Source organism: Felis catus, chromosome D4 (genome assembly GCF_018350175.1).
Source record: "Felis catus isolate Fca126 chromosome D4, F.catus_Fca126_mat1.0, whole genome shotgun sequence".
Lineage (NCBI taxonomy): Eukaryota > Metazoa > Chordata > Mammalia > Carnivora > Felidae > Felis > Felis catus.
The window spans coordinates 94,586,843-94,613,798 of NC_058380.1; the positions used below are offsets into that span (position 1 = coordinate 94,586,843).

General features: G+C 62.0%; 2 protein-coding genes across 8 annotated transcripts in view; both read right to left on the reverse strand.

The window, feature by feature from the left end:
- Nucleotides 1-133: 133 nt before the first annotated feature.
- Nucleotides 134-10,623, reverse strand: CACFD1 (calcium channel flower domain containing 1). Of its 2 annotated transcripts, XM_023242985.2 has the most exons (6): nucleotides 10,411-10,623; nucleotides 7,359-7,431; nucleotides 5,806-5,931; nucleotides 2,863-2,970; nucleotides 2,260-2,355; nucleotides 134-2,077 (listed from the first exon to the last, which is right to left on the reverse strand). In XM_023242985.2, exons 1-5 carry the CDS (start codon nucleotides 10,529-10,531, stop codon nucleotides 2,265-2,267), a joined length of 519 nt encoding a protein of 172 aa, XP_023098753.1. In that variant the 5' UTR covers nucleotides 10,532-10,623; the 3' UTR covers nucleotides 134-2,077; nucleotides 2,260-2,264. The 2 variants fall into 2 exon arrangements, with proteins under 2 accessions (XP_023098753.1, XP_023098752.1); XM_023242984.2 differs by having other exon boundaries at nucleotides 134-2,355.
- A 374-nt stretch (nucleotides 10,624-10,997) lies between these two features.
- Nucleotides 10,998-26,956, reverse strand: part of ADAMTS13 (ADAM metallopeptidase with thrombospondin type 1 motif 13) — a 32,604-nt gene continuing 16,645 nt past the window's right edge. For 3 of the 6 annotated variants that reach the window (XM_045042758.1, XM_023242962.2, XM_045042756.1), the window contains 14 exons: nucleotides 25,710-25,891; nucleotides 23,682-23,817; nucleotides 23,440-23,569; nucleotides 21,624-21,807; nucleotides 20,896-21,016; nucleotides 19,332-19,461; nucleotides 19,043-19,222; nucleotides 18,192-18,374; nucleotides 15,358-15,562; nucleotides 14,434-14,725; nucleotides 13,770-13,916; nucleotides 13,260-13,436; nucleotides 12,079-12,254; nucleotides 10,998-11,469 (listed from right to left, as the gene is read on the reverse strand). In XM_045042758.1, the coding sequence (XP_044898693.1) occupies nucleotides 11,284-11,469; nucleotides 12,079-12,254; nucleotides 13,260-13,436; nucleotides 13,770-13,916; nucleotides 14,434-14,725; nucleotides 15,358-15,562; nucleotides 18,192-18,374; nucleotides 19,043-19,222; nucleotides 19,332-19,461; nucleotides 20,896-21,016; nucleotides 21,624-21,807; nucleotides 23,440-23,569; nucleotides 23,682-23,817; nucleotides 25,710-25,891 (2,429 nt within the window). In that variant the 3' untranslated portion in view covers nucleotides 10,998-11,283. Of the gene's footprint in view, nucleotides 11,470-12,078; nucleotides 12,255-13,259; nucleotides 13,437-13,769; nucleotides 13,917-14,433; nucleotides 14,726-15,357; nucleotides 15,563-18,191; nucleotides 18,375-19,042; nucleotides 19,254-19,331; nucleotides 19,462-20,895; nucleotides 21,017-21,623; nucleotides 21,808-23,439; nucleotides 23,570-23,681; nucleotides 23,818-25,709; nucleotides 25,892-26,956 lie in introns of those variants that run through there. The other 3 variants (XM_045042759.1, XM_023242963.2, XM_045042760.1) reach the window with 3 other exon arrangements.

The following is a 26,956-nucleotide window of genomic DNA, read 5'->3' on the forward strand; positions in this document are numbered from 1 at the left end:
GCAGACCTGGGACAGGGCCAGCAGCACAGAAGGTCCTCGATAAAATGGCAGTTCCTCCCAGGACCAGCGATCCCGGCCCCCGTTCTTACGGTATCAGAGGGAGAAAGGAGCAGGCAGAGTGCGCGAGCGAGCATTCAGACCACGGCCAGGCTTTATTGCTCAGACAAGTTAAACACGGAGCGTGAACGAGGACCCCAAGAAGGCAGAGTCCAGACCCACTGAGGCAGCCGTGGGCCTTGGCAGCCCAGCCCCTTCTGCCACCCAGACAGACAGATGTTCCCTGCGGGCGGCAGCCCACATGGGCGGGGGATGGGATCCCCGGCTGCGGGACTGCTCGGCTGCACTCACTGGGAACCTCGGGCACGTAGCATGTCCATTCTTGCCTGTGACTGAGGGGTCAGAGGGCCCTCCCACCTCTGCACCTGCCTCCAGCCCCCCCCCCCCCAGCAGACCTGCTGACAGAACGGAGGTGCGACCTTCCGGGACACACAGCCAGCCCTTCCCCTCCTGCAGCAGGGAGACCCCCGCCAGCGAGGCCCCTGCAGCAGGGGCAGGAGGGCTAGGCAGAAGTGACCCCCGCGTCCCACTTCCCAGATAAGAATGAGCCAAGAGGGGCGGGCAGGGCCCTTGCCCCTCCTGGGAGGTAGACGGTCTTGTCCACGGCACACACAGCAGACACACACACACACACACGCACACACACACTCCCGCCCGCCTGGAGAGGCCCGGAGCCCACAGCCCTTTGAACCCTGCGCTGGCTTGAGAAAGGTGGTCCCAGAGGACCCCTGAAGGCACGTGTCCCACCCGCCGGCCACGCCGCAGGGCCCGCGCCCGCCCCCCGGGGCTCGGCCTGGTCGGGCTCCCTGGAAGGCTGCGGGGGGCTGCCACAGACCAGGATCCCTGTGCGCGTCCCCCGGGACAGTGAGTGCTGCTCCTGCGAGGAACGCTAACGAGCCCCGGGGAGGAGGGCTCCCTCTGGGAAATAAGGATCTGGACACAGCTCTAGGGGTGGTTTCAACAAAGGGGGGGTTCTGAGCAGGGCCCAGCCGGGGGCCCTGGGAGAAGGACGAGTGGGAGCTGGGCCCCAGACCGAGCCTTTTCCACACCAGCCCGTTTCTCCCAGCACCGCCCAGGCTCAGCCAGGCCCCACCAGACACGCCTGGCAGCTGGGCGCCGGTCGGGCTGGCGGGGCAGGCAGCGGGCCGAGGGAGAAACACACAGGGGACACCAGGAACGGTGGATGGAGGGAGGCCGGGGTGACAGTGTGCATCCCCGCCAGGGCGGCTTCCTCAGGCCCCCCACACGGGCCAGGCACCCGGTGCGCACAGCTCGTGGTGGTGGAGGCGGCTCTGGCCCCCGCCCAGCTCCCCAGAGACCAGAGTAGGGGCCAGGCCAGCAGGACTACGGAGGTGGGCGGAGCTCGGCCCCACTGCCTGGGCTCCGGCCACGGCCGCCACGGCAGGGGCACACAGACAGGTGGACGAGCAGCCCCACGGGGCAAGGGAGAGCCTGCCCTCCGCGCTTCCTTGGCACCGGGCCCTTGGGGGCCGTGGGGGAGGACCCATGACAAGCGTCCCGGAGTGGCCTGTCCGAGGTTCCCGGGAACTGGGGAAGGGGCGCTGCCTAGCCAGCCAGCCAGCCGCTGCTCTGGGCACTCGAGGAGCATCCCGGGACTGCCGTGGGCTCCCGCGGAGAGCAGAGCGGCGGGGAGGGGCCTGGGCAGCGGGACGAGGCCGGGGGCAGCAACACGCTGCCCTGCCCCGAGGGAGAGCCACAGGAGGCTCACCCCACCCCTGCCCAGGTTGCCGTGCCTCCCAGCTCACGCCAGGACCGGCATCCCCCAGGAAGCTCCTCCTGGCCCTGCGGCCCTGCGAGCGGTGTGAGTCCGGACACCCACCCGGCAGCCTGCTTCCAGCTGCGAGGGGCGGGGCCAGGCGGGCCGCCGGTGCGCAGCCACTGCGGGCTCCGCTCTGCCTCCAGTCCTGCGGCCTGGGTCACCCCGAGGCCCACGCTGCCTGCCTGCTGCCACCGCCGGTCTCCTTGCTGCTGGCCAAGGCCCAGGGCAGGAGACACAGATCTGGAGAGAGGGAAGACAGAAGAGGATTCCAGGTGTAGGGACAGGTGTAAGGGGGCTGACAGGAGCTAGGCAGAGGCTCCTCTTCCAGGCTGTTCTCCAGGGTCAACGCTCCAGGCCTCATCCCTGCAGGCTGTGCTCACACAGAGTCCCAGGGGCGAGCGGGCAGGAGCGGGTCACCTGACCTGCCTCACAGCTCCCCCTCCAGGGTGTCCGTGAGCTTCTCCTCATCAGCCTGCTGCTTCTGCTGCTGGATCCTGGCATAGGAGATCGCGTCGCCCCTGGGGAGACAGCGAGTCAGTGTCGCGGGACGCCCAGTCCTCCCACCCCCCAGCAGATTCCTGGCCTGTGACCGAGGCTTCAGCTGCAGGGACAGCAGGTGTCCCCAGAGACCCTGCTGCTAGGATGGCCGCCTCTGAGAGAGGCACAGGCTGCCCGGGATCTCGGATTCAGAGTTGCAGCCCGGGCTCTGAAGCAGGGGGCGGCAACTGACTGGGACGCCAGGCGTGGGCGCTGGACGGGAAGAGGCTCCGCCGAACCGCAGACCTGCCGTCCCCGCTGTCGGCTGTGGCGAGGCACAGCCAGGCCACCAGGAAGCCCACGAACCCTCCTGCTCTCATTCCCGTTAGCGGCAAACGCCCTGGGGACGCTGATGAGAGTCACTGACAACTGCCGTGCCCGTTCCCACAGACGGACACCAGGGGCCCCTCCTGGACCCTCCGCACTGAGAAGACTACAGGAGGTAGGATGCGAAGATCCCTCCCAGGGGCTGGGAGAGGCAAACGCACTTTTTGCCCAGAGCCGAGAGTCCGTACAGCACCCCAGTGGCGAAGGCGATGGCGTTCCCCAGCAGCGTGGTCAGGGTCAGGCTGATGACGATGGGGACGATGGCCATCCTAGGAGAGAAGCCCAGGTCAAGGCGGTACCCTGCCCTGCGGCTGCCATATGACTTCCAGGCTCCCCAGACCAACCCAGGGCCCCCCTCCCAGAGAGCCAGGTGCAGGAAGGGTCCCCAGAAATCGGTCCAGACACAGGGTCACGGCCAGGCTTCAAACAGTCCTTAGACACCCGTGCACTTGTCTGCGAAGTTCCGTGGACTTTCTGAGGCGAGGCCCCAAGCCTTCATCAGACCTCTGGAAGGGTCTGTGGTACACGAGTAAAACAGCGCTGGGGTCATCCTCCCACCCCTTCGGGGAACAGGCCGACCCGAAAATCTCCTGTCGGTTCCTCCCTAGCGGCTTTGTGACGGGCCAAGTTCCCGAACTCCTCCCGTGTGAACTCCGCACACAGTGCCTGGAACAGCATCAGCACCAGGTAAAGGTCAGCTCTTCGTGGTGCAGTGAAACCAGCCTTATCTCAACAAGAGAGATCCCAGAGCGTGAACCGCACAAGGCAAGGGGTTTCCTTCTGGTCCCCGCCACGGTTGGGCGCCCCCTGGCGGCAGGTGTCCCCTCTGGCTCGAGTGTCCATGGGCTGACTCGATTCCGGCTGGGATTTCCAGACCCCCGTGGCAGTGGGTTAACTAGGCCAGGGAGATACGCAGCTGGAGGACCAGCGCTCTGTCCCGTGGCTTCCCTGGGCGAAGCCGTCTGGCCCAGCAGCCGCACCCGCCCACGCACACCCCGCACGCTAAGGCGAACACTGGGCCGCAAGTCCGCCTGCCTCTCTACTCAGGCGGGACATGCGATCGTGAGGTTTTGCTGTGCTTATAAAATCTTTCAGTAGTACAAGAATAACGGGGGGAATTAGAAAGAAAAAAAAAAGACCAAGGGGGAAACCTTCTATCAGAACAAAATTAAAGGGAAACCGGCTGGAAAGATGTCTGAGAGAAGTAGAACAAAGGGTTAAGAAATCTTCACTATAGGAAACACATAACTTGCTGAGTGAAACACTGAGACGCCAGTAGGTAAGAAGTAAACTGGAACATTTTCAGGAGGGAAAATGCGATTAGTAAAAACGTTCAGAAAAACAGCTCAATTCTTGTCAGACACGAGACGGGCAGCACCAGCGGGGTGGAGAGGAGGCAGAAACCCTGATCGCCTCTTGGGAAAGCAAGTCAGTCGCATTCTGAAATCTGTCCAATGACTAACCTACAGCCTAACAATTCCATGCCCAAGGAGAGATCTATCCTAGGGAAAGCACCACAGGAAAAGTTTTGCTCATCGCTGTTTGCTGTGGTTTGATTTAACCTGTACCACTGTTTACAGAGGAAGAAAGCATGACACAGGCAGTGGAATAAACATTCCTGTCAGTAAAAGTAATCTTATGAAGTCTTTACCGGCGATCCTGAAAACGTTTACGTCGCGGTATTAAGTGAAAACGAGCAGGACACGAATTTACTTCTAACGGTCATACTGTGTGAGAAACAAGTTTAAAAAACCTGCAGGGGTGCCTGGGTGGCTCAGTTGAGCATCTGACTCTCGATTTCAGTCCAGGTCATGATCTCACGGTGTGTGGCATCGAGCCCCACGCTGGCCTCTGCACTGACAGTGTAGAACCTGCTTGGGATTCTCTCTCTCCCTCTCTCTCTCTCTCTCTCTCTCTCATTCTCTCTCTCAAAGTAAATAACTTAAAAAAAAAACTATTAAAAAAAAAGTTTTTTAACAGACAGAAACATACCAAAATGTTCCAAGCAGCAAAGCTTTAATATTTTCCAAGTTATTTTCAGTAAATGTATATTACTGTTAGTATTTTTTAAATACAGATCAAGGCAAGGGGCATGATGGCAGATAGTATTTTGTGAACCTCTATTCCTCTGTGGTTTAGACCCAGTAGGAAGCGGCTCTAGAATGGAATGCACATCTCCTGCTGTCAAAGCAACTGGCCTCCACGAAGGGAAAAAACCCGGGAATAAAGATCTCCACATTTATTTTTATTTTTTTTTTTAAGTTTACTTATTTTGAGAGGCGGGGAGGGGCAGAGAGAGAGACAGAGAGAGAGAGCGACAGAGAGAGAACCCCAAGCAGGCTCTGAGCTGTCAGCACAGAACCCGATGTAGGGCTTGAACTCACAAAACCACGAGATCATGACCTGAGTGAAAATCAAGAGTAGGACGCTCAACTGACTGAGCCCCCCAGGTGTCCCGAGATCACCGCATTTATTGCTAAAGATAACCGAAATCATGGTAACCATTGCCGTCGGAAGCCGCGAAGGGCCTCCTGTGCACCAGCACTGTTCTAGAAGCTTCCGTGCATGGGACACACCCTGAAATTCGTTCAGCCTCATGACTCAGGTGGACAATGCCCCCCGGCGAATCTGCGGTTAGAACCAGGCAAATCGAGGGAAGCCCACTGGCAGGTAATATTTTCTGTTCTGCGACCTGCCTTCGTGCTGGGGCGTCGGGATGGACCCCTCGTGCAAGGCTGCACGGAAGCACATCGCTGGGCCTACCAGGGTCGATTTAACAACTCTCAAACCCCGGGCCAGAGGTCCAGGCCCCGCTCACTTTTCTCTAGCCCGTACAGGCTGCAGGGCACCCATTCTCCCTGAGGAAGTGCGGGCGGCCACGGCTGTGGGCTCACCCCCCAGACGCAAGGTCACACACGCCACACCCACCGTCGGAGGAGGACTCTGCACGAAGCCGTCGCAGCCTCGCCCTCCCCGAGAGGTCCCCCCCAGCCCGGCCCGCTGGCCATCGCCTGCCCTTCAGGTCCCTGACTCCGGGAACCCGGGTCGGGGGCCCCGGAGGGTTAAGTCCCCGCACCGTCCAGCCCCACCCGGGGGCCCCGCACCCGCAGTAGAAGACGGCCTTCTGCCAGGAGCGAAGCCGGTCCACCTTCTCCGCCACCGTGTTGGCAAACTCGATGAACTGGCAGCAGAAGGGCGCCTCGCAGAGCAGCAGGATGAAGGCGTTCATGCTGGAGGGCGGGGAGAGAGGCTGGTGGGCTGACAGGGTCGGGGAGGGGGGCCCCAATGCCCACCAGAGTGCCGCTCCCCCTCCCCCACCTCCCCCTCAGCACCTCTGCGGAGCCGCTCCCCACCCGAGGACCAGAGCCTTCCCTTCACCCCTCCTGTCTCGGAAGGTGCCCCTCAGCTCTGCCGTGAGCACGCGGAGGGGTTCCTCGACACAGGGCGCTTTGCAGAGAGCCGGCCGCCCCTCGGCCACCCCGTTACCGCCACTGTCACCAACATCGTCGTCTGCGCGGGGAAAGCTGTCCCCGGCAGTGGCTCACCCATCAGGACGGCCAGGAGGAGGTCATCAGTCCACAACAGTCACTGGGGGCTGACCCCTGGGAAGCCCACACGGGGAGGAGGGCACCTAGCAAGCCCCGTACCCTGCCCCTCCTTCCTGTGTTCCGGCTGGGGACAGTGAAGCCACGGAGACAGACCGAGGGGGTCTGCTCCAGTCTTTGTTCTCCACGGCTGGGTCACAGTCACAGACGCCGGGCCCTCAAAGAATGCCACAGCAAGCCTGCGTCCACCCCAAGCCTCGGAGGAAAGTGCCCTCATTACCTACCAGGGACAGAACCCAAGCTGAGGTGCCCCGGGAGCCCACCTGAGCCCAGAGCAGGGACTCTGCACAACTCACAAGCCCCCTGCTACAGGCCAGTCCTCCCAACCCCCGCCCCCCCCCCCCCCCACATCCAGGCCGGCCGGTCTCCTGACTGCCTCTGGCCAGCACAGGCCTCCGGGCCCCGCTCCGACAGGCCTCACCACTGGCCTGAGTTCCCTGAGGGCAGGGTCCCACCCTGTCCACCTCTGTGTCCCTCCCAGGCCAAGCCCCACGTGGGCACCGACGATGCTTGGTGCACAGCCACTTCTCACGCGCAGGTGGCTCAGGCACGGCCAGAGTTTCACTGGCTGATTCTCACCCCACCCCCTCCGCCTTCCCTTCCAACGGGATCGGGCTACCCAGGCAGGAGGGAGGCAGGGAACTCACCTGGGGCCTTGTAGCCCCTGGTCCCACACCAGCTCTAACCTGCCCCATCTGGCTTGCCCACCTCCGACCTGGAGCCCCCAGCACCTGACTCCAATCCCACCAGACACCAAGCCTCCACCAAGCCTCCTCCAGCAGCCCTGACGGCCCCCGAGCTCCCACAGGCCAGGCCCCTGGTAGCAGACACAGTGCCTGCAGAGTCTCGCTCCGTGGACACTCGGGAGGCATTTGTGACCCCGGCCCTAAACCCAACGGAGGCCTGGGTGAGTGTCCCCTCTGGCCTGGCCCTAATGAGAATCAGGACAAGTGAACACGGCAGGGTGGAAAGGAGGTGAAGACCCCCGCCAGGCGACCAGAAATCCACGTGCCCCCAGCCCCATGGGGCAGGACAGTCACGGGGCTACTCACATCATCCACACGCCGGCCGCGATGTTCAGAGGGTGGATGGTGACGCAGTTGAAGAGGCCCGAGATGGCGCAGGCTTGAAAGCAGACAGGAGCCGGAATTAGCAGGCAGGAAGGGACAGAGCCTGCCAGGGAAGACCCCTGGCAGACCCCTTCCGACACCCAGCACTGCACTCTGCCATCTGAGACAGCGAGGTCCCTGTAAGTGCCCCACGTCGTGGGTGAGGACCCAGACTGGGAGAGGCGAGGCGGCTTGGCCCAGACCCCGCGGCAAGGGTGCGGCCGGCTGCAAGGGCATCTCACCCTGTCTCCGGTCCAGGGCCTGGAGGGCCGGCCTCCGCACCCCAGCTGTACCAATACCCGCCGCGAGGCATCGAACGTGAAAAGAGAAGAGGATCTCAGGCCTCGGGCTCAGGCAGGTGTCACCATTCACAGGGCTGGCCACGCAAGAAGCCTCTGACGCCAAAAATGAGGCTTGGATTTTGCTGGGGCGAGGCCTGCTGCCCCTCTGGGAACAAAAATTGGGACCAGGCAGACCTGGGTCACAATCCAAGCTGTGACCTGCACACCAGCTGAAGAACCTTGGGGACGTCCTCGTCACTTTTTGAGACCTGTTTTGTCCCCTGAGTGCGGGCAAGTGCCACAGCCCGGCCCAGCCACCCCTGAAACACCAAGCCCTGAAAGTGGCTTCTCCGGGGTCCCAAGTGTGGAGCCTCGCCCAGTGCTCCCAACCGCACCCCGAGGGGTGGGTGTGCCACACTCCCCTCGCTTCTCCCTACAGCCAGCAGCCCAGCTTCACCAAGAACTGGCAGTTCCCAGGCACAGGCTCCCAGCTGGAAGCAAAGCCCTGCCCAGGGCCATAGCTGGGGTGGGACTGGAAGCTGGGCCCCGAGGCAGCAATCAGCAGCCAGTTCATTAAACTTGCAGCAGCTCGCCTGGCACCTGATCCCTGCCTGGGCCTGGAATTCTCCTGCTGTTCTCCCAGGTAACCCTATACAGGCTGCAGGGGGAGGATGAAACCAGACGAAGTGAACCCAGACTGCAGGGGGCCTGCCCTCGCGTGGTCCCAAGGTCTCCTAGAGGGACAGAGGTACTTTCTGCCTACTAGCGGCACTCAGCCTGGACTCGTCCCATTAGCCTCCAGGCAGCAAGGTTCCCCAGAGACACAGAACACAGACCTGAGTGCCCACAACACAATGCCCCTGCTGAGTCAGCATTTCTCCTCCAGCTCTGACCCTGCCCCTACTGTCCTACCAACAGCCCACCTTAGGGGAGGACTAGGTTTCAACCCAGAAAGAAGGCTGCAGCAAGGAGTCCTTTAACAATCCAGCCCGGAGGGTGTCTCACCCCTTGGAGATCCGGACGTTCTGCCTAAAGTGACCAGCTGGAAGCACAGCCCTTATCTGAATTCCTGTTTCATCACTCAAACTTTTTTAAGATTTTATTTTTAAGTAATCTCTACACCCAATGTGGAGCTTGGACTCACAACTCCAAGATCAAGAGTCGCAGGCTCTACTGACTCAGCCAGCGGGGCGCCCCGCATCGCATCCCTAAAACTCTTGCCTTGCACCCCACCCTGCGACCTCCTATTTGGTATTTGCATAATAATCACCTCCCCCCAAATACTCAGGTGAAACGGACACAAGTTTCTCCTGATGCTTCTGGAGTAGCCCCAACACCATGAACTCCTGGGGCGGCCCAGGTACCTCACTTTAAGAAGCACAGAACGGGATGGGAGACCAGGCTTAACCCGGGAGCCAGCAGGGCTGCTGAATCCAAGGCAGAGGGAGGGTGAGGGCCCGGAGGCCACAGGCAGAACCTTTCCTTTTTCCACCACTGGCCCCCTCACTCCCTACAGGACCCCCACTCTCGTCTGCAAGGAAAACAACTAGCCACACTTGAGAGGATCCTATCTAAAGCCTGATCCTGAGCCGCCAGTCTCGCCTACAAAGTCAAAAAGATGCTTGCTCTGACAGCACTGACAGGGACTCAGGGGCCTTTTTGGGATCTGCAGAAGGGCCTGTCCCATGATCACCTCTGGATAAGGGTGTGCCCTTCTGCACAGCACACGCCTAACCCTGCACCCCTGAACTTCCTTCCAGCACCCAGCCACCTGGGACGACTGTGGGACAGGCAGGGGACCCTGAGCGGTGTTCCCTCCGGCCGACTTGATCAGGATCTGCCCTGCTCCAGCCCTCTGTGCCAAGGGGCACTGTTCAAACCCACTCCAGTGATTCCCAAAGGTGAGGGCCGCAGGACAGGACAGCAGACCATTCGAACAGACCAGACACGTATTTGCCACATGAGCTTCATTTTACTCCTGCAGTTGGTCTGCCTTCCTAGCGGTGTTCTTTGGGCGGGGGGGGGGGGGGGGGGGGGGGGGGGGGGGGCTAAAAGAGCCTGGCTTCCGTGCAACTTGAGGTCAAGATGTGTGTCGGGATGGCGCTGGGGGGATATGAGGAGGGGAGAGGAGCGGTGGCCTACGCAGAGTCGACAGCAGAGGGAACGCACTGGCCTCGGAGTGGACAGTGAGAACCCAGATGCTCACTGCCCGGCCCTCCCTCGAGGACTACTTGTGCCCGGGCACCACCCGCCCATGTTTAAACAGCCTTGGCCCAAAGGTTAAGGGGGCCTCCGCCTGCGCCAACAGGTGAGGCTGCCTCCCGGCCGGGCAGTCCTGCGCTCTCCCGGCAATATACGGGAGGTCTCGGAAAGCCCCCGGGGCAGAGGCCGCACGCACCGTCCCGGCGCTCAGATGCGGCGCGGGGGGCAGTAACTCGGCCACGGTAGTTCACGTTCCCTCCTGGAATGTCCCCAGCGCCGCCAGCCCAGCCGCGGGCCCCGCGGGAGCCCGGGCCGCGGGCCCCGCGGGAGCCCGGGCCGCGGGGCCGGGACCATAGCAACCGCCAGGGCGTCCGCTCCGCGCGCGCCCACCCACCGCAGACCGCCCCCCGCCCCACCAGCCCCTCCCCGCGGGGGCGCGCCGGAGGGGCGGGGCCGAACACGCATGCGCGGTGGGCGGCGAGGCCGACCCCTCCCCCGGGCCGGGTACTCACAGACGGCCCCCAGCACCCCCGAAAGGCGACACAGCCAGCGGTACCACCACGTCATGCCCTCCTCCTGCGCGGGCGGCGCGGAGCTGACGGACGCTGTCGACGCCCCGCCCGAGCCGCTCATGGTGCCGCTGTCTGGCGCAGCCCGCCACCCTCACAAAGGGCTCCGGAGCCGGCCGCGTTGGCCCGGCGCGCTGCCTTGTGGGAGAGGCGGCCGCTCATTAGCATAAGGGGCGGGGCTCGCAGGGCGGTGGCGGGTGCGCCCGAGGGTCTCGCGCTGATCAGCATAGGGGGCGGGGCCTGGCGGCACCCGCCCTCCCGGGTGGTCAGGTCCTCCCAGCCGGACCAGCACAGGGGCGGGGCCTCGCAGAGAATTAACGAGTGTGCCAGCGTGGGGGCTCATTCTCGACCCCACGCTCCCTCATCCCTCCTTCTTGGGTAGAGAAAAAGAAGACCGCCACGGGTGGCGTGGGGCTTGTTCAGCTCAGTATTGGGTCTAGAGCCCTGCCGCTGCCAGGGAATTCCGGCAATGCCCTGGGGTGGGTTTTCAAGGCAGATTGGACAGGTTATGTGAAGAAAAACGCTACTCAGACTGCACATTCCGTTTATTGGTACAGAGGGACTTTCCAGACAGAGTCCAGACCCTGCCTCCCGCCGCCTAGCCTTTTGCATGCTGGAGGAGGCCCTAAAGGAGATACTTAAGATTGGACGGAATTCAAATTGGAAAGCACTCAGAGACCAGAGTCAACCCTCTGGGGCTTGCCAGCATCTAACAGGTGCTCATAAATGTCAAGTTCGTTTCTTTCCTTTCCAGAACCTGGAGGAGACATCCTACTGTGCACGCAGGGCACTGGAGGTTTGTGCTTGGAGAGGAAGCTAGGGTACGGCCCGGCCAGGTTCCTGCACTCGAGATCCGAGGGTCCAGTACAGGCCCCACAGGCTAGCGCCCGCCTCCATGAAGCCCTGGCTAAACTCCATCTCAGCCTGGCTTCCCTCGGACTCCCAGTAGAGTGCCTGCTGCCCACGGAATGTCATCGTCTTCAGGCTGTGGATGTCCCGGATCTGAGGGGAAAGGGGCAGCCCCAGAGGGCCGGCCAAAAACGGTAGCTAGCATTTATGGTGCCTTTAATATACAAGGGATCATACACTCAGGGCCACACACTTAATCCTCACACAACAGCCCTGTCAGGAAGCCACTATTCTACCCAGGAAACAGGTTCAGAGAAGTTGTATTACTTCCCCAAGGACACACAGCCAGGGTGTGAGAGATGGGTTCTGAGCCCAGGTCTGTCTAATTCCAGAAGCCAAGTTGCCTCCAGCAGGGGAGCTGACACTTTGCAGAGGGCAGTTCTCCCAGAACACACAGACCTCATGGGAGGAGGGTTTGATCCACTCTTCTGGAAAAGTTATATCAGGATCTAAAATTATGCTTGAGTTCTGGGTTAACTGTCTACATCAGAAAAGGTTTTGTCTATTTCACTCCTGTGGGGAGCTCAGTAAACATCTGTTGGTGAGTAAGTGGAGGAAACTCTTCTCTCTCATTCTTTCACAAATGATTTTGAGGTTTGGGGGCAAAGTGGGTACAGCACCCCCAGTTCTCATCCCCAGGGACAGCTGTCTAGACTCATAGCAAAAGTCAACCCATTCTTGTCCCCATCCTGGTAGCCTTACCAAGATGTGGCTGGCATCAGTGCCTGTGCCCACGTTGGTGACCAGGGCATGGATGGCAATGCGGGCCCGTGGAGCCACATTGATGAAGATGCGGCAGCCCCCCAGGTTCCTCCCACGCGGACTCATCGAGGGGCTCACGATTTTACCCCAGGGTCCAAAGAGCTGCATATCACACTCTGCAGAGGAGAGCAGGTGGATGGGCTGGGTGTGGGCCACTTCAGGACCTAGCAGCCCTGGGAAAGACCACTAATGCCAGAGGCCAGGGCGGCTCACAGCCAGGGGGCAGTGAAGGGGGGCAATATGGCATTGTGGTCAAGATCGGGTCTCTGCCACAGAAGCCCTCGCCGAACCCCACCTGTACCACTTTCTGCTGTGAGACCCTAGGCGAAGTCGTTAAATGCTCTGAGCTTCAGTTCCCTCCTCTGTAAAGTGAAGGTAACTGTCACAAAGGCCATTGACATTAGGAGCCCACGGGAGCCCCGCCTGCCTGCGCCTCCTGCCTGTGCCCCTGGTGAGGCAAGAGCCCATGTGCGGGAGGGAGGCCAGAAGAGAGGAGCCTGAGAAGGGGCGGCCCACCCTTGAGCACTCAGTGCCTGTGCTCAGGCACCAAAAAGCTTCTCGCTGAGGGGTGGGGTGGGGGGGCAGGCAAATCTCTGTAGAAGTGAAGCCTGGGGGGCCCAGAAACCTCTGGAGCTGGCTAGGGAAGCCACCTTCAGCCAGCTTGGGCTGTTGGGAGAGGGAAAGTCCCCTGAGACCTCCAAGAGGGCTACTGGAAGACACCAGTGGGGCCATGGGATGCCATCCTCTACCTGAGGGGTGTGTGTGTGTGTGTGTGTGTGTGTGTGTGCGCGTGCGCGCGTGCTCACTCACACGTGCAAGCATGCACTCACACACCAGCTCTGTGGGGGCTGAGCAGAGAGGACACTGCACCGGAACAGGGCTGGGGGAAAGCTGCTCACAGAGGACCTTGAAGGGTTTCGAGGGACATGAGTGCCTGGGCAGCCACCCATGTGGCTGCAGGGGCCTAGCGAGGGAGGGACGCAGCACACACACCAGGACCTCTCCTGGCAGAGGGAGCTGGTGGTGTCCTCCTCCATGACAGTCAGCCGCCCGGTAGGCGGCACCCTCAGGGACGTGGGGGAGGCTCTGCTCTCCCCCCCCCCCGCCCCCGCCCCCCATACCTCTGTGGGAGGCTCCCGGGGCAGGCTGGCTCCGGTACCGCAGCACAACTCCGCCTTCCGGCCGCTCACGGCGCTGCCTCACCAGGAGCGTGTTGCCTTTGGAGCTGAAAGTCATGTCGGACGGTTTCCCGCACATCTTCCTCCACGTGAGCCTGCTCCAAAGCAGCAACATGTCCCCTAGGAAGTGACGGAGTGGTGAGGGTCCTGCACCCCCTGCTCTGGGCGGGCAGCACGACGGCCCTGGGGTAGACTGAGCTGTGGTCGGGTCCCAACCGTCCCACTTCCTGCCTTTATGGCTCTAAGTCATCAGACACAGCCTCAGTTTCCTCATCTGCAGAACGGGGACAATCGCACGACAGGCTCGAGATGGCCATGATGATTATTGGGGGGGTGGGGGGGGTGGAGAATGCACTTGGTGCATCCTGCTGGGAACGGGGCAGGCTGGAGTCCTGCTCACCAGTGCCCGAGGCCCCACACCAAGACCGGTTGTGCGTGCGGCCCCAGACGTACCAGTGCTGCAGTTGAGGGAACTCTCGAGGACTTGAACGGTCACCACCTCACCCAGGGGCCGTCCGATGGCCACTACACAGTCAGCCTGCCCTGGGCCTCGCATGTCAATGGTTCCTGTCGGCTCAAGGTGCTGCCGGCCACAGGCACCTGGAAAGGAGGCAGGAGCACAGAACGGAGCTTCAGGGCGGGGCGTTCCCCGAAGGGAGGCCCGGGGTTTTCCACGCTGGGTAGGAGACTGAGAGGTAGGGTGGCTGACAGCTTCCTAGGCCCAGCTGGAAAAGCATTCTTAGGTCAGGGGAGGGGCTGCATGGGTGCAGGCAGGGCACAGGGCCGCTTCCGGATGCTCCAGTGAGAGGCAGTGTGGACAGCAGCACGTGGCCTTGCATCCCACAGACCTGGGTCGGATCCTATGAAGCCTCAGGCTGAGGGTAAGGAAAGCGAGCTTGCGCTCGGCCAGCAGAAGCCAAGTGGAAGGAGAGGGCCAGCCTGGAGCCCCACCTCCCAAGGCCACGCCTTCAGCCCCTGCCGCACCCAAGTGCTGCTTCGCAGGATGACCCCAGGAGGTCCCCACAAGGAGGCTGTCCCAGCTCTCCCAGCTGGGGACGGCTTTGCCCACCCTTCCCGCAGCCAGCCAGTGCCCAGACAGAAAGTTGAAGGACGTAACTGGACTCAGCCGGGCTTTCCTGGGGCCCAGGCAGAAGCCCCTGAAGCCGGGGAGCTGGGGAGAGGAGGTGGGCCTGGGGCCGGGGCCGCTCCGGAGGAGCACCAGCAGTGGCTTCCTCGGGGGGCGCCGGGCTGGGGGTCCCCTGCCCAGCGCAGGGCCCAGCCCAGCAGCCCCGCACCGTGGCTGGCTTGGGCAAGTGCTGGCAGAAGTGGGCTGGCACCGGTGCCCGGGACCCGGGTCCAAGGCAGGCATCGTGCCGGTGCTGGATGCCGTCTCCGCAGGAGACAGAGCACTGCCGGGAGACAAGAGAGGGAGTTGAGGCTGACCTCGCCAGAGGGCGTCGAGGACAGCAGTGACCGCTGGCCAGGCATGATCTGATCTCATCTGTGCACAGCCCGGGGGGCGGGCACACGTCTCCATTCCACAGGTGAGGAGACTGAGGCTCGGAGGGGTTACCTTGCCGGGTCACGGCACCAGCGCCCCCCCTGCCCTCCTGCCCCGCGCTGCCCTCGTCCGAGCTCTTGTTTCCACCGGGACCCGACGCCCAGAGTCCTTGTGCCCAACGCCGGCGGTGGCTGTCTGCTCTGCCTCCTCTCCCCCTCCCGACCATGAGCGAGATCTTCCCGCGGGAGACCTAACCACATCTACCTTTGTCTTTCCGCTACCTCGCGAGGTGACGGCGCCAGAAAGGCAAGAACGGAGACCTGAGTCACCTTCCCCTTCGTGGCCCGGTGTCCGCAGACCTCGGTCCAGACCCGCCCCTCAGGTCTCCGGGCCTCGCCGTGTCTGCTGTCTCTAGGTGCCCTGACTACTTCCTCCCGCCCCAGTCTCCCCCTTCCTTTCAGGGGTCACGATGAATCCAAGCCCCCAGGTCCCTGCGTATGAGGACCCTCGGCCGACGCACGCCCCAGCTGCCGTGCTCACCTGTGTCCAGGTGCTGACACGCCACCGGTAGGCGCAGTCGGCGGTGATGCAGGGGATGCTGGCCTGCGGCCTTACCAAAGCTACACAGGCCGCCCCGTCCACCTCGACGTCCTGGCCTTGGTCGAACTGCACACAGGCCACGGAGCGCGTGGCGGTGCCAAGGCCACAGCTGGCTGAGCATGGGCCAAGGGACACGATTTTCCACCTGCGAGGACAGAAGACCCCAGGGTGCAGCCCCGAGCCCAGGAAGGGTGGGCCCTTCCCGTCCAGGGCTCGCGGATCCTCAGTTATGCAAGTGACAGGGACGGGGGAAGAGACGCCCTTGGATAAGGGAGAACACATCCCAACGTCGGTCGGTCCTGCCCGTGTCGACTTGTGATTAGCCTCAGCACCGCCTTGGCACCACTGACATCTGGGGCCGACGGCTCCGTCGGATGCGGTGCAGGAGGTTCACTCCACCCACTCGCCAGATGCCAGCGGCAACCCCCCTTCCCTAGTCACGGCCCTTAACGTGTGTCTGCACATCTGATTCGAAGGGGCACGGGCACCCTCATGTTCACAGCAGCGCTATCGACAATAGCCAAAGGATGGAAAGAGCCCGAATGTCCACCGACGGGTGAATGGATAAAGATGTGATTTACATACACTTGCCGATGAAAAAGAATGGAATCTTGCCATTTGCAACAACATGGATGGAACCGGAGGGTATTAGGCCAAGTGAAGTAAGTCAGAGAAAGACAAATATCATAGGGCTTCACTCATCTGTGGAATTTGAGACACTTAACAGAGGAACATAGGGGAAGGGAAGCAAAAGTAAGATAAAAACAGAGAAGGAGGCAAAACCACAAGAGACTCTTAAATACAGAGAACAAACTGAGGGCGGATGGCGATGGGAGATGCGGGAGGTGGGGAAAATGGGTGATGGGCATTGAGGAGGGCATTTGCTGGGATGAGCACTGGGTGTTATTTTTTTTTAATTTTTTTTAATGTTTATTTTTAAGACATATAACACTGGGTGTTATATGTAAGAAGTGAATCACAGGCATCCACTCCTGAAGCCAAGACTGCACTGCATGTTAGCTAACTTGAGGATGGGAAGGGAAGAGGAAGGGAAGGGGAGGGGAGGGGAGGGGAGGGGAGGGGAGGGGAGGGGAGGGGAGGGGAGGGAAGGGAAGGGAAGGGAAGGGAAGGGAAGGGAACCAAGGCTGGGCTCCTGGATGGCTCAGTTGGTTAAGCGTCTGACTCTCGCTTTCCGCTCAGGTCGTGTTTTCACGGCTCATGAGTTCGAGCCCCTTAGCATTCTCTCTCTCCCTCTCTCTCTCTGCCCCTCCCCTGCTGTGCTCTGTCAAAATAAAGAAAGAAAAACTTAAAAGAAAAAATGTCTCTAGACAATGCCACATTGGGAGGCGAAATCGCCCCCGGTTGAGAAACCGCTACGCTCAGTGAAGGAACAGACAGAGAAATCAACAGCGAAATAAACGCCAGGGCGTAGCACATGCTGTGAAGAAGAGGGCAGAGCCGAGAGTCATGGGGTGGGCGGGCCGAGTGTGCCGTTCTGGAGTGGTGCTCAGGGAGGACTCCCCACCTCTCTGCTGCGGTGCTTCGAGCGGAGCCTGGACGAAAGGCTATCCAGAGAAGACCCATTCTGGCAGCGGGAAGGTAGCCACAGAAGCCCTGAGGCAGGTGCCATCGGGGGAGCAGCCAGAGCCCAGGGGTGTGTGCAACTGCCGTATAAATCCCAGATAAATTCCCATACGAATGGGCTGCGCGGCCAAGGGACTTCAGCACAAGCCAAGAGACACCGGTGTGGGTGGTAAGTGGACCATAAAGCCACAGTATGTAAAACACTCTGACACGGGGACGGGTGGGGGAATTACAAACAACGGAAGCCGATAGAAAGCCCTGACACAGATCCCAATGTACACAAGGATCTAGGACATGATAAAGGGGCCGTCGGGGGAAATTCAGTGACTGACGTGGAGAAGTAAAGTGTGCTCCCGACTTTGCGACAGACCCCAAATAGATGACAGGTGAACTAAGCGTTTTAATTGGAACGAATTCTTATCCGTAACGGTGTATTTCTTTGAAGCTGAGGAGACCGACAGGAAGGAAACATGGCAATACAGCGCGTCTACTAAGGCTGGTGGCGGGACACGGGTGTCTGTTCCCTTGTTTGGGTACAGAAAAGCAGTTCAGTGGTAAAAACGCAAAGCTCCCGGGGCGGCTGGGTGGCTCAGTCGGCGAAGCGTCCGACTTCGGCTCAGGTCACCATCTCGTGGTTTGTGGGTTCGAGCCCCGCGTCGGGCTCTGTGCTGGAAGCTTGGAGCCTGCTTTGGATTCTGTGTCTCCCTTGCTCTCTGCCCCTCCCCCGCTCACACTCTGTCTCTCTCTCACTCTGTCTCTCTCTCAAAAATAAATAAACGTTAAAAAAAAACAACAAAAACGCAGAGCCACGAAGAAGCAGCCGTGGAAGCAGGGCCGACCAACAAGGTGACTGTCTGCTCCTCCCCGTCAGGCTCCCACCCCACCCCTGGACCTCGCTGGCTGCAGCTACTCTGTCCTCTGCCCAGCAGGGACCAGCCGCGGACTCCGCGTCAATGCTGCCCCCTCCCGGCGAAGCCCCCCAGCCCTCCCCACACCCGCGCACCCCACGGGCACGCCACCTGCGTTTTGTTGGAACGTCACCTCGGACACCTAGTGCAGCCTGCCAGGTGGTCCTGCTTCCCGAGCACCGTCTCCCGCCAGAGCCACCCTTTAAGCCCCACCGCGGCCGGCCGGGCGTCCACACGCTCCAGGACCTCGGGCTGCTTGCTGGACACCTGGGGGCTGCTGACCTGGGTGGGCAGGGCTCCGGGCCGCACGGCTCCTGCTGCTCCGGGCGAGGCAGCCCCAGGCACTGGGTATCCGGCAGGATCTCCTCGCCCTCGTCCCTCCCGTGGGCCCGTGCGCAATACAGGATCCTCTGTGCGACCCCTCCTCCACAGCTCACGCTGCAGGCTGCCAGCTTGTACTGCCACCTGGGGCAAACCGGAGTCAGGCGGCGCCCAGAGAAGCAGGTCCCATCTCCCCAGACCGGGAAGGGCCTGGCAAGGGCCTTTCTCCGAGGGTCACCTTCACATCTCCACCGAGAGGCCGGGCCCAGTGGGCAGAAAACACGCGGGAGAGCCCATTCTGCAGAACGCAAAGCTAAAGGCAAACCGACGTGTTCGAAGGGAAGTTGGGGGCGAGGCAGGGGACCCAAGGGAGCCTGCAAGGGTATCTGTCTCTAGTAGGAACCCCAGCCCCCCACCGCGCCCGGCCGGCACTCCTAATCTTCCTTCCCGCCACGTTTGCCACATCCCCCCGTCCGACTCTGTCTCCCATCTACCCCCGCCCCTGGCGCCCGCTCCGGGAGGGCAGGGATGCCTGTCTGTCCGGCTCCCTGCTGGGTCCCTGCTGCCAGAACAGCACCTGGGCGTGGCAGGTGCCCAGGAAAGGGCAAGCGATAAACGAACCATCAGCCACATGGGCCCACGGCATCCCAGACCCCGTGAGACAGCACTCACACGCTCTAAACGTCCCCCCCCCCCCCCACAGCCTTCCCGGACACCAGTGTGACCTGCTCCCGCAGGCGAGGACACGGAGGGTCAGGGGCTTCCTGGAAGGCGACGCCTAGGACCACCCGTCTCCTTGGGAAGGGGCCCACCTGGCAGGGCAGGGCTCCGGACTGCAGTCCCGGACGGGGCGGGGCCTGGGCAGCGGCCAGCACTTGGAGTGAGGCAGGGGGATGGGGCGGCCGCGGTCCAGCCTCACGCAGCGGACAGCCAGCGGCACCCGCCCCCCTCCGCAGGTCACTGGGCACGGCGCCAAGGCTCGGGTCTCCCACCTGCAGTAACAGGCCAGCGTTCCCTAGGAGGCTACACGCCAGGGTAAGACTCCTTCCTCCCCGGGGGACCCAGGCTGCCGCCCCCAGCACGGTCTCCACCCCCACTCACCAAGCCGGGCACGGGGCAGCCTGGCAGACCTCCCGCCGGCTCCCAGGCTTGCTTCCCAGGTCACACAGCTCTTCCTGGACAGGGGTCCCCAGGACAGAGTCCACGCACACGAAATGGAGCTCCTTCAGGCCTGCAGGGAGGGAGCAGAGGCCCCGAGCCCCAAGAGGAGGATTCAGCCAGAACTACAGGTGCCCAGCTCTCTGGAGACTCTAGCAGATAAGGCCGACGTGGGCTCCAGCCCTGCCTCTGCCACTTACCAGCTGGCCAAGTCACGTGTTCGAGTGACTTAACCTCTCTGAGCCTCGGGTTGTTCATCTGCCTAACGTGCAGGGATATTTATAAAGACTTAAACATTTTTGTTAATGTTTCTTTTTGAAGGAGAAAGAGAGAGAGAGAAGACAGAGTGCAAGCAGGGGAGGGGCAGAGAGAGAGGGAGACACAGAATCCGAAGCAGGCTCCAGGCTCCAAGCTGTCAGAGCCCGACGCGGGGCTCAAACTCACGAACCGGGAGATCATGCCCTGAGCCGAAGTAGGACGCTTAACTGACTGTGCCAGCCAGGAGCCCCTAAAGATTTTTTTTTAATTTTTTTTTTAACGTTTATTTATTTTTGAGACAGAGAGAGACAGAGCACGAACGGGGGAGGGTCACAGAGAGAGGGAGACACAGGATCGGAAGCAGGCTCCAGGCTCCGAGCCGTCAGCACGGAGCCCGACGCGGGGCTCGAACCCACGGACCGTGAGATCGTGACCCGAGCCGAAGTCGGACGCTTCACCGACCGAGCCACCCAGGCGCCCCGAGATTTTTAAAGCACAGATACAAAGTGCCTGGCACACAGTAGGTCCAGAATAGCTATATGAGAATCTCTTAATGCGTTTCTGATGACGATGTTATCAGGGCTGGTTTCCTTGAATCTCTCCTTTAGGAGCGTCCTCGAAAGAAATCTCTGGTCTTGGTTGTACACGTGCTCAGGTTTCACGAAGCCAGTGGTTAGCGTTTCGGTTTAAGGACGCGGCATATCTTGGAATTTTCTTCTAGTTTGGCTGCCAGGAAGCTCAGAGCTACGTTTGGGGCCCTCCCGTCACTGGTCTTCCACAGCTTAAGAAATCCGTTTGGTGCCAGTGTTGCTGGGTTTTATCATCTTTTCCTATCTTTCAGCCAATCAACGAACACATTTACATGACCGTCTGCACTTTGCCCCAGTCCCCTTGTGTATTATGTTACGTTCTCGTGTAGTCTGGATTCTCTGTAAGCCCACCCAAATGCTTCTAAAACTAGGTAAAACGCGGGGCGCCTGGGGGGCTCGGTCGGTGAAGCGTCCGACTTCGGCTCAGGTCATGATCTCACAGCTCGTGAGTTCGAGCCCCATGTCGGGCTCTGTGCTGACAGCTCAGAGCCTGGAGCCTGCTTCACATTCTGTGTCTCTTTCTCCATCTGCCCCTCTGCCGTTCATGCTCTGTCTCTCTCTCTCCCTCTCTCTCTCTCAAAAATAAACATTAAAAAAAAAAAAGAACTAGACAAAATGTAGACAGGTAAGAGTTAGCTAATGAGCCCTGGGGGCCTTACCTCGACTGCAGGAGACAGAGCACGGCCCCGCCACGGGAGTCCACACGTGTGCGGCACGGGCCCCCGGCCTGGCAGGGGCCGGTGGGGATGTGGCCTCCTCCTCTAGAGACCGGAGGTCTGTCTGCAGGGAACAGGGAACGAGCCGCTGGGTCTGGGTTTCACCCTGTCGATCCCTGGGCACCTGGCCTCCAGCCGTGCCAATCTCTTCAGGAGCGAGCAGAAGCGGTCAGCAGCACCCCCAAAGGCTGCCCCTCCCTGCCGCCCCTTTCTGGGGAGATGTACTTCTGGCTGCCAGAGGAAGCCCTCGGCCCACACCCACCTTGGCCTCTGTATCACCGTAGGGCAGGGCTGAGGCTGGGGCTCGGGAGCCAGATTTGCAGGCGCCCTTGACCCCGCAGCCCCCACCAGTCTGGAGGGGACGGGCTCGGCTTGTCTGAAAGCAACGCCCGCCAGCCAGGGCCCCGGGACGCAGGCAGGAGTGTCTGTGCTGCAGGGAACTGGCAGCATTCTAACAGGGTCTGGGCTCCAGCCTGGCTTGCCGGCCGCAGCGGGGCTTTCCGGTAGGTCCCGAGCCTTTCCCCTAGGTTTTCCCTCTGACCTGGGCGGGGGGATCCTGCGCACAGCGGGACTGTGGAGGGACACCCTCTGCGCTCTGGCCAGGAGGCGGATGGTAACCAGCGCTCCCCGTTCTCTGGCCAGAGAAGCACCCAATAGCCCAGGGCACTCACGTGGCCCTGTGCCGCAGGACATGCCGTGGCCACACACGGCTCGAGGGCGGGCAGCTTCTCGTCTGTGGAGCAGGGCCCGGCTGTGGCCAGCGCGTCCGGGCCACCTGCCCCGTGCACACACGTCCCGTTGTGCGAAGCCAGGTGGGCCTCACAGGCTGATGAGCACGCGTCCGACTCCTGGGGCCTGAGGAGGATGCGGGAGTCACATCAGGCCCTGTCCCTGCCGTTGGGCCACAGGTACAGCCCAGCCCCTGGGGCAGGAGGCAGCGAGCCTGCGCCCCAGGATCCGAGAGCTCAGAGAGGCACCCCACCACGGAGCAAAACCCGGAGGCCTCTCCCTGCAGCGCGGGACGAGCGGCTGCCGGCACCCACGGTGACACGGCCCTCACCCTCCTGCCTTCCAGAGAGGACAGCGGGCCTCCGTCCACGTAATAATATCACTGCCGTGACAGAATCGGGTCACCCAGGTCGGGGATGGCCGCTGCGTCTCGTGTGCGTGCGAACCCTGACAGGTGGCGTCGGGCCCGCGGCGCCGTGTTGAGGATTCGGAGGCAGGCGCGGGCCTCGGTGGGACAGGGGCGTGGTTCCTACGACTGCCACGGATGGGAGAGGGAAAAAGGAGCCCAAGCCACGCGTGGGCCACCAGTGACCTAGGCCAACCCCCTCGCCGCTGGACAAGCAACAAAACTGGGACCCCGAGAGGGAAGGGACTTGCCCTGGTCACCCAGCTGGTATATGGCACATCTCTTAAGCCAGCTTGGACGCTGAAGGGATGGGGGGAAGGGGTGCCCTGTGCAGACAATAATAGCAGTGACAAAGTGACCCTTATTGCTTTCCATCTGTGGCTTCGTCACTTGGTCCTCACAGCCCCTCCATGAGCAGGGACCCGGGGGTTCAGAGAGGGAAATGGCCAGCCCAGGGTCTCTTGGATGGCAATTCTGAAGCTGGCCAGTCCGGGCCGCCCCCACCTCTCACTCAGGAGGGTGGGGCCCAGCCAGAGTCCTGATGGGACGGGGCACTCTGGAAGGGTAGGGCTCGGTGCAGGGACAAGCCCTGCCAGGCAGATGGTGCCCCCGCCTCCCCCGCCTCCCCCGCCTCCCCGCGCTCACCTGCCGGGGCCAGGCTGGGGGGTTGCGGGTTTCCAGCACTGCCGGCTGCAGGGCCAGGGCTTGGCACCGGGCAGGGGGCAGCGTCCTCGGGAGGCTGCCCTGGGCCTCCACGAAACGCACCGCCCTCTCCCACGCGCCCAAGTCTCCAGTGGCCCAGCTGAGGCAGGGAGGAACAGAGCCGCTGGGGCTCTGGCTCCCGGAGGACCGGCCCAGGAGAGGCAACGGGAGACAAGGCGGACCTGTCCAGCCACCTGAGCCTCGGGACAGCTGTACAAAAGTGCTAGCGGGTGTGCACCAGCCCTGCACCCAACAGGGACAGCCTGGTCCCTCGAGATACGCTCCTGCCAACGGTGCATGCCAGCTGCTTTCCACCGTCACCTCTCTGAACCTCACCTCCTCCCTCCCAGGGAGGCGACCACCTCCACCCTGCGGCGAGCTCAGAGCGGGTGCAGCTCAGAGCGGGTGCACGCTGCCCTTAGACGAGGTGCAGCGGGAATGGGTCACACTAGGCTGACCCTGGCACCCGCCATGGCCCAAATCTCGGTGTCCTCGCCTGCAGGACGGGGGCACTGACACACCCACCTCCCAGGGCAGTGTCCGGGACGGCACGAGAACACGCCTGGAAGCGGCCTCACCGAGCCCAAGCTACGTGGACCCCGCAGCCAGCAAGAGCCCAGGGGCCACTGCCGGGCGCAGAGAGCACTCACTCTGGGGGGCAGGGCCCGGGGGCGCAGGACTCTGGCCACGCTGCCGGCCGCTGGCTCCCTTCGCACCGGGCAGCCTCCACCCACTCGTTCCTGGCCTGGTCCAGACAGCTGTAGGTCACCCAGCGCAGCCCTGGGGTCCGGGGGGGGGGGGGTCGGGGTGGAGAAGGGGGAGGCTGAGCGGCTGAGCCACCTCGCCGCAGGGGGCGGATGGTGCTCCAGGCCAGCCCCACCCCGGGCCTCACCTGCCCCACAGCTCACGGAGCAGGGCCCCCGCACGGCGGCCCATGCCCAGGCCTGTGGCTGCTTCGGCTGGAAATAGGTGAAGGTGATGTCTGGGCGCGCAAGGTCACCATACTCCTCCCCGTAGCGCCTGTAAACCTGCATGAGACAGACAGGGGCCGGGCTGGCCCCCCCCTGCGAGGTTCTAACACCTGTCCCCACGATGCCTCATTTGGCCACTCAGCACCGGCACCGTGTTGTTTGTTAAAACCCGCCTGGCGGGGGGCGCCTGGGTGGCTCGGTCGGTTAAGCGTCCGACTTCGGCTCAGGTCATGATCTCACGGTCCATGAATTCGAGCCCCGCGTCGGGCTCTGTGCTGACAGCTCAGAGCCTGGAGCCTGTTTCAGATTCTGTGTCTCCCTCTCTCTCTGCCCCTCCCCTGTTCATGCTCTGTCTCTCTCTGTCTCAAAAATAAATAAACGTTAAAAAAAAAAAAAAACAAAACCCGCCTGGCGGGTCCTGCCTCAGTGGCTCTCTCTCAAGGGGCCTAGGAATCTGCATTTTTACCCACAGAGTAAAGGGTGCAGACACAGCTGCCAGGCGGCCACATCTGGAACAGTGTTCCCGGGGGGGTTGGAGCTGGGGGCTGAACCGGGCTGTACGAGGAGGCAGGGAAGGAGTGAACGGCTTACCAGGAGGCTCCCTCCAGCCTGGCTTGCACTCTGGGGGAGCCCCCGGCTGTCTCCCCCGGCAGTGGGGGCAGAGGTGGGGCTGCCAGACCAAAGCCAAGGGCCAGCAAGCCTCGGACCCCTCCCTGAGGGTTCTCAGGGCTATTTCAACACCTGCTAACTTGCATCCACCCCTCCAGGCGCCTTCCTCGGCAAAGCACACGTGGAGACACGTGCAGAGGAGCTCATGCGTGGAGGATGAGCCCGAAGCCCGTGCTCCCGTGTGCCTCTGTCCCCAGCAGAAAGACCCCACATCCACTCGGTGCCAGCGACTGCTGCCCATGCTGCCGAGAGCATGTGTCCCCTAACCCTGGGAGGCGGGACAGCAGCCTGCTGCCCATTCTACAGGAGAACACTGAGGCACAGGGCGGTGGCATACACAGGCGGCAAGGGCAGGGGGAGAACCTAGCAGCCTCTGCGGAGGACAGCGTGGCTTGGGAGAACATTCAGCTTGCAGGCCTGGCCCTGTGCCCGTCCCTCTGTCCCACGGCTCCCGGGGGGTCTCACTTTCCCTCGATTAGGGTGGGGCGTGCCCACCCTCTGGCACCTTCAAGATCCAAGCCAGCAAGCCCTTTAGCAGCGGCCACCTTTCAGGACGTGCCCCCCTGCCACACGCTTAATGCGCCTTATTTTTGACAAACGAATCTTGACAAAACTTCGTAACGTAGGCATGCCTAGCCCCATTTCATGGGTGGGGAAATTTAGGCTTAGAAAAGTTCATGCCCTTGCCCAAGCTCTTGGAGAGCCGGGATTCAAACTCCAGTCTGTCGAGTCCCAGGGCCTGGACCCTTCACCTCTGGGTCACCCTGCATCCGGCTCCTGGGCTGACGCGGCTCCAGGAGGGATGCCCCCACAGGGGGTCTCTAATCAGGGCATCACCGACGGTCTTGCTCCCCATGCCCTCCTCGGGCCAGGTCCGACACAGGCCTGATCCCCAGTGCACCTGATCGCCCTGCATAGAGCCCCCTCTGCACCCTCCCTCCCCAACCCCCAAGTCCCCGGGGAGTGAAGCCCCCACTCTCCCCGTGGCCAGCAAGACCCCTGCAGATCTGTCCTGCCTCCTTGCCTGGGGCGGGGGGGTGTGTCCCCTTCCCTCATCCCTCCTAGTTACCCATCCTGGGCACACACTGTTCCCTCAAGACGCGTTCGTCACTCCCTGCTTGGCCCAGCCAGCTCATCTCTGACCTCAGCAGCACAGCCCTTTCCTGGGGAAGCCCCTGACCCCTGCACGCCCACTCTCAGAACGCCAGGGACCCCGTGGGCTGACTGCTGAGCGGTACCAGGAGGAGGCCCCACCGACCCCCCCAGGCCCTCCTGGTCACCTGGATCTCCACGTCTTCCCGAGTGGGTCCCCGGATGCGGATCTCTTCCAGGTGAGGCAGCCGGTCCTCGGTGAGGGTCACTCTGTACTCGACACGGCTGTCCTCCAGAAGGGAGGGGTAGGTGGTGCTGGGAGAGATGCTAGAGTTCCCGGCCACGATGTAGCGCCCTCCGATCCGCACCGCTGTGGGGGGGATCCAGGCTGTCAGCAGGGGGAGCGCCACCCCACCCCACCCCAGCCCCGCGGCAGGTGGCCGCCAGCCCTCACGGAAGAGGTCCCGGTTTAAGGAATGGGGTGGTGGCAACCACGGGACGTGATCTCTGCTGCCACATCTGTAGCCTCCCCCCCAGGGTCCCAGCCCTCCCTGGGGAGCCCATCTGCCTGGCGCCTTGGTGGGTCAGGCGGTCTCTGCAGCCAGCAAGGCACAGCGTCCCAGGCGTGCACAGGCATCTGACCCCAGAGAGCGTCCCCACGGGGCACCTGGGGGGGGGGGGGTTCCGTTAGTTGAGTGTCCAGCTCTTGACTTCGGCTCAGGTCATGATCTCACGGTTCGTGAGTCTGAGCCCTGTGTCAGGTTCTGTGCTGACAGCGTCCCCGTGTTGGTGGCTCTGCGCCTCTGCCCAGAACCTGGTGAGCACTGTGGACCTGCCGTCTCACCAGGCGCGCTCACGTGGAGCTCTCCAGGCAGCTTCAGGGCCCCAAGGACCCCCAAGCGCCCCCACTCCGGATTCCAAGGACGGGTGTAGGCGCCCTCGAAATCAAGAACCACCGTGGCATTGGGTAGTAATGCAACTGGTCCAAAGACAGACGTGACCTTTGCCCTGGGCTTCCAGGCAGGAACTTGCGTCACACCTGATAGCTGTATCTTTGTTTAAGGTGGGGGCTGGCCAAACCGGCAAGACCAAATACGCGATTTAGACAGCAGCTCTGAGTCATCCGCCTCAGCGAGCCCAGAGATGGAGACCATCTGCGTGAGGAACCGGTCCGCCGGTCAGGCCTCCCATCTACATGATGAAGCCCTAATTCAAACTGGACGCTGAACCCCGGTGAGCTCCCTGGGTTGGCACTACTCGGTGCATGTTGTCACGCTTCGGTGCTGGACACGGAACCCTCCCAGGTTCTGCCCTAGGCGTCTCTTGCTCTGGCTTTATTGTCTAAGCCATAACCGCGGGTATAAAAGCTCTCCAACTTCTGGGGATCCTTCTAGTGACGGATCCACCCTGGCAGTGGTCAGGGAACCCCCTGAAC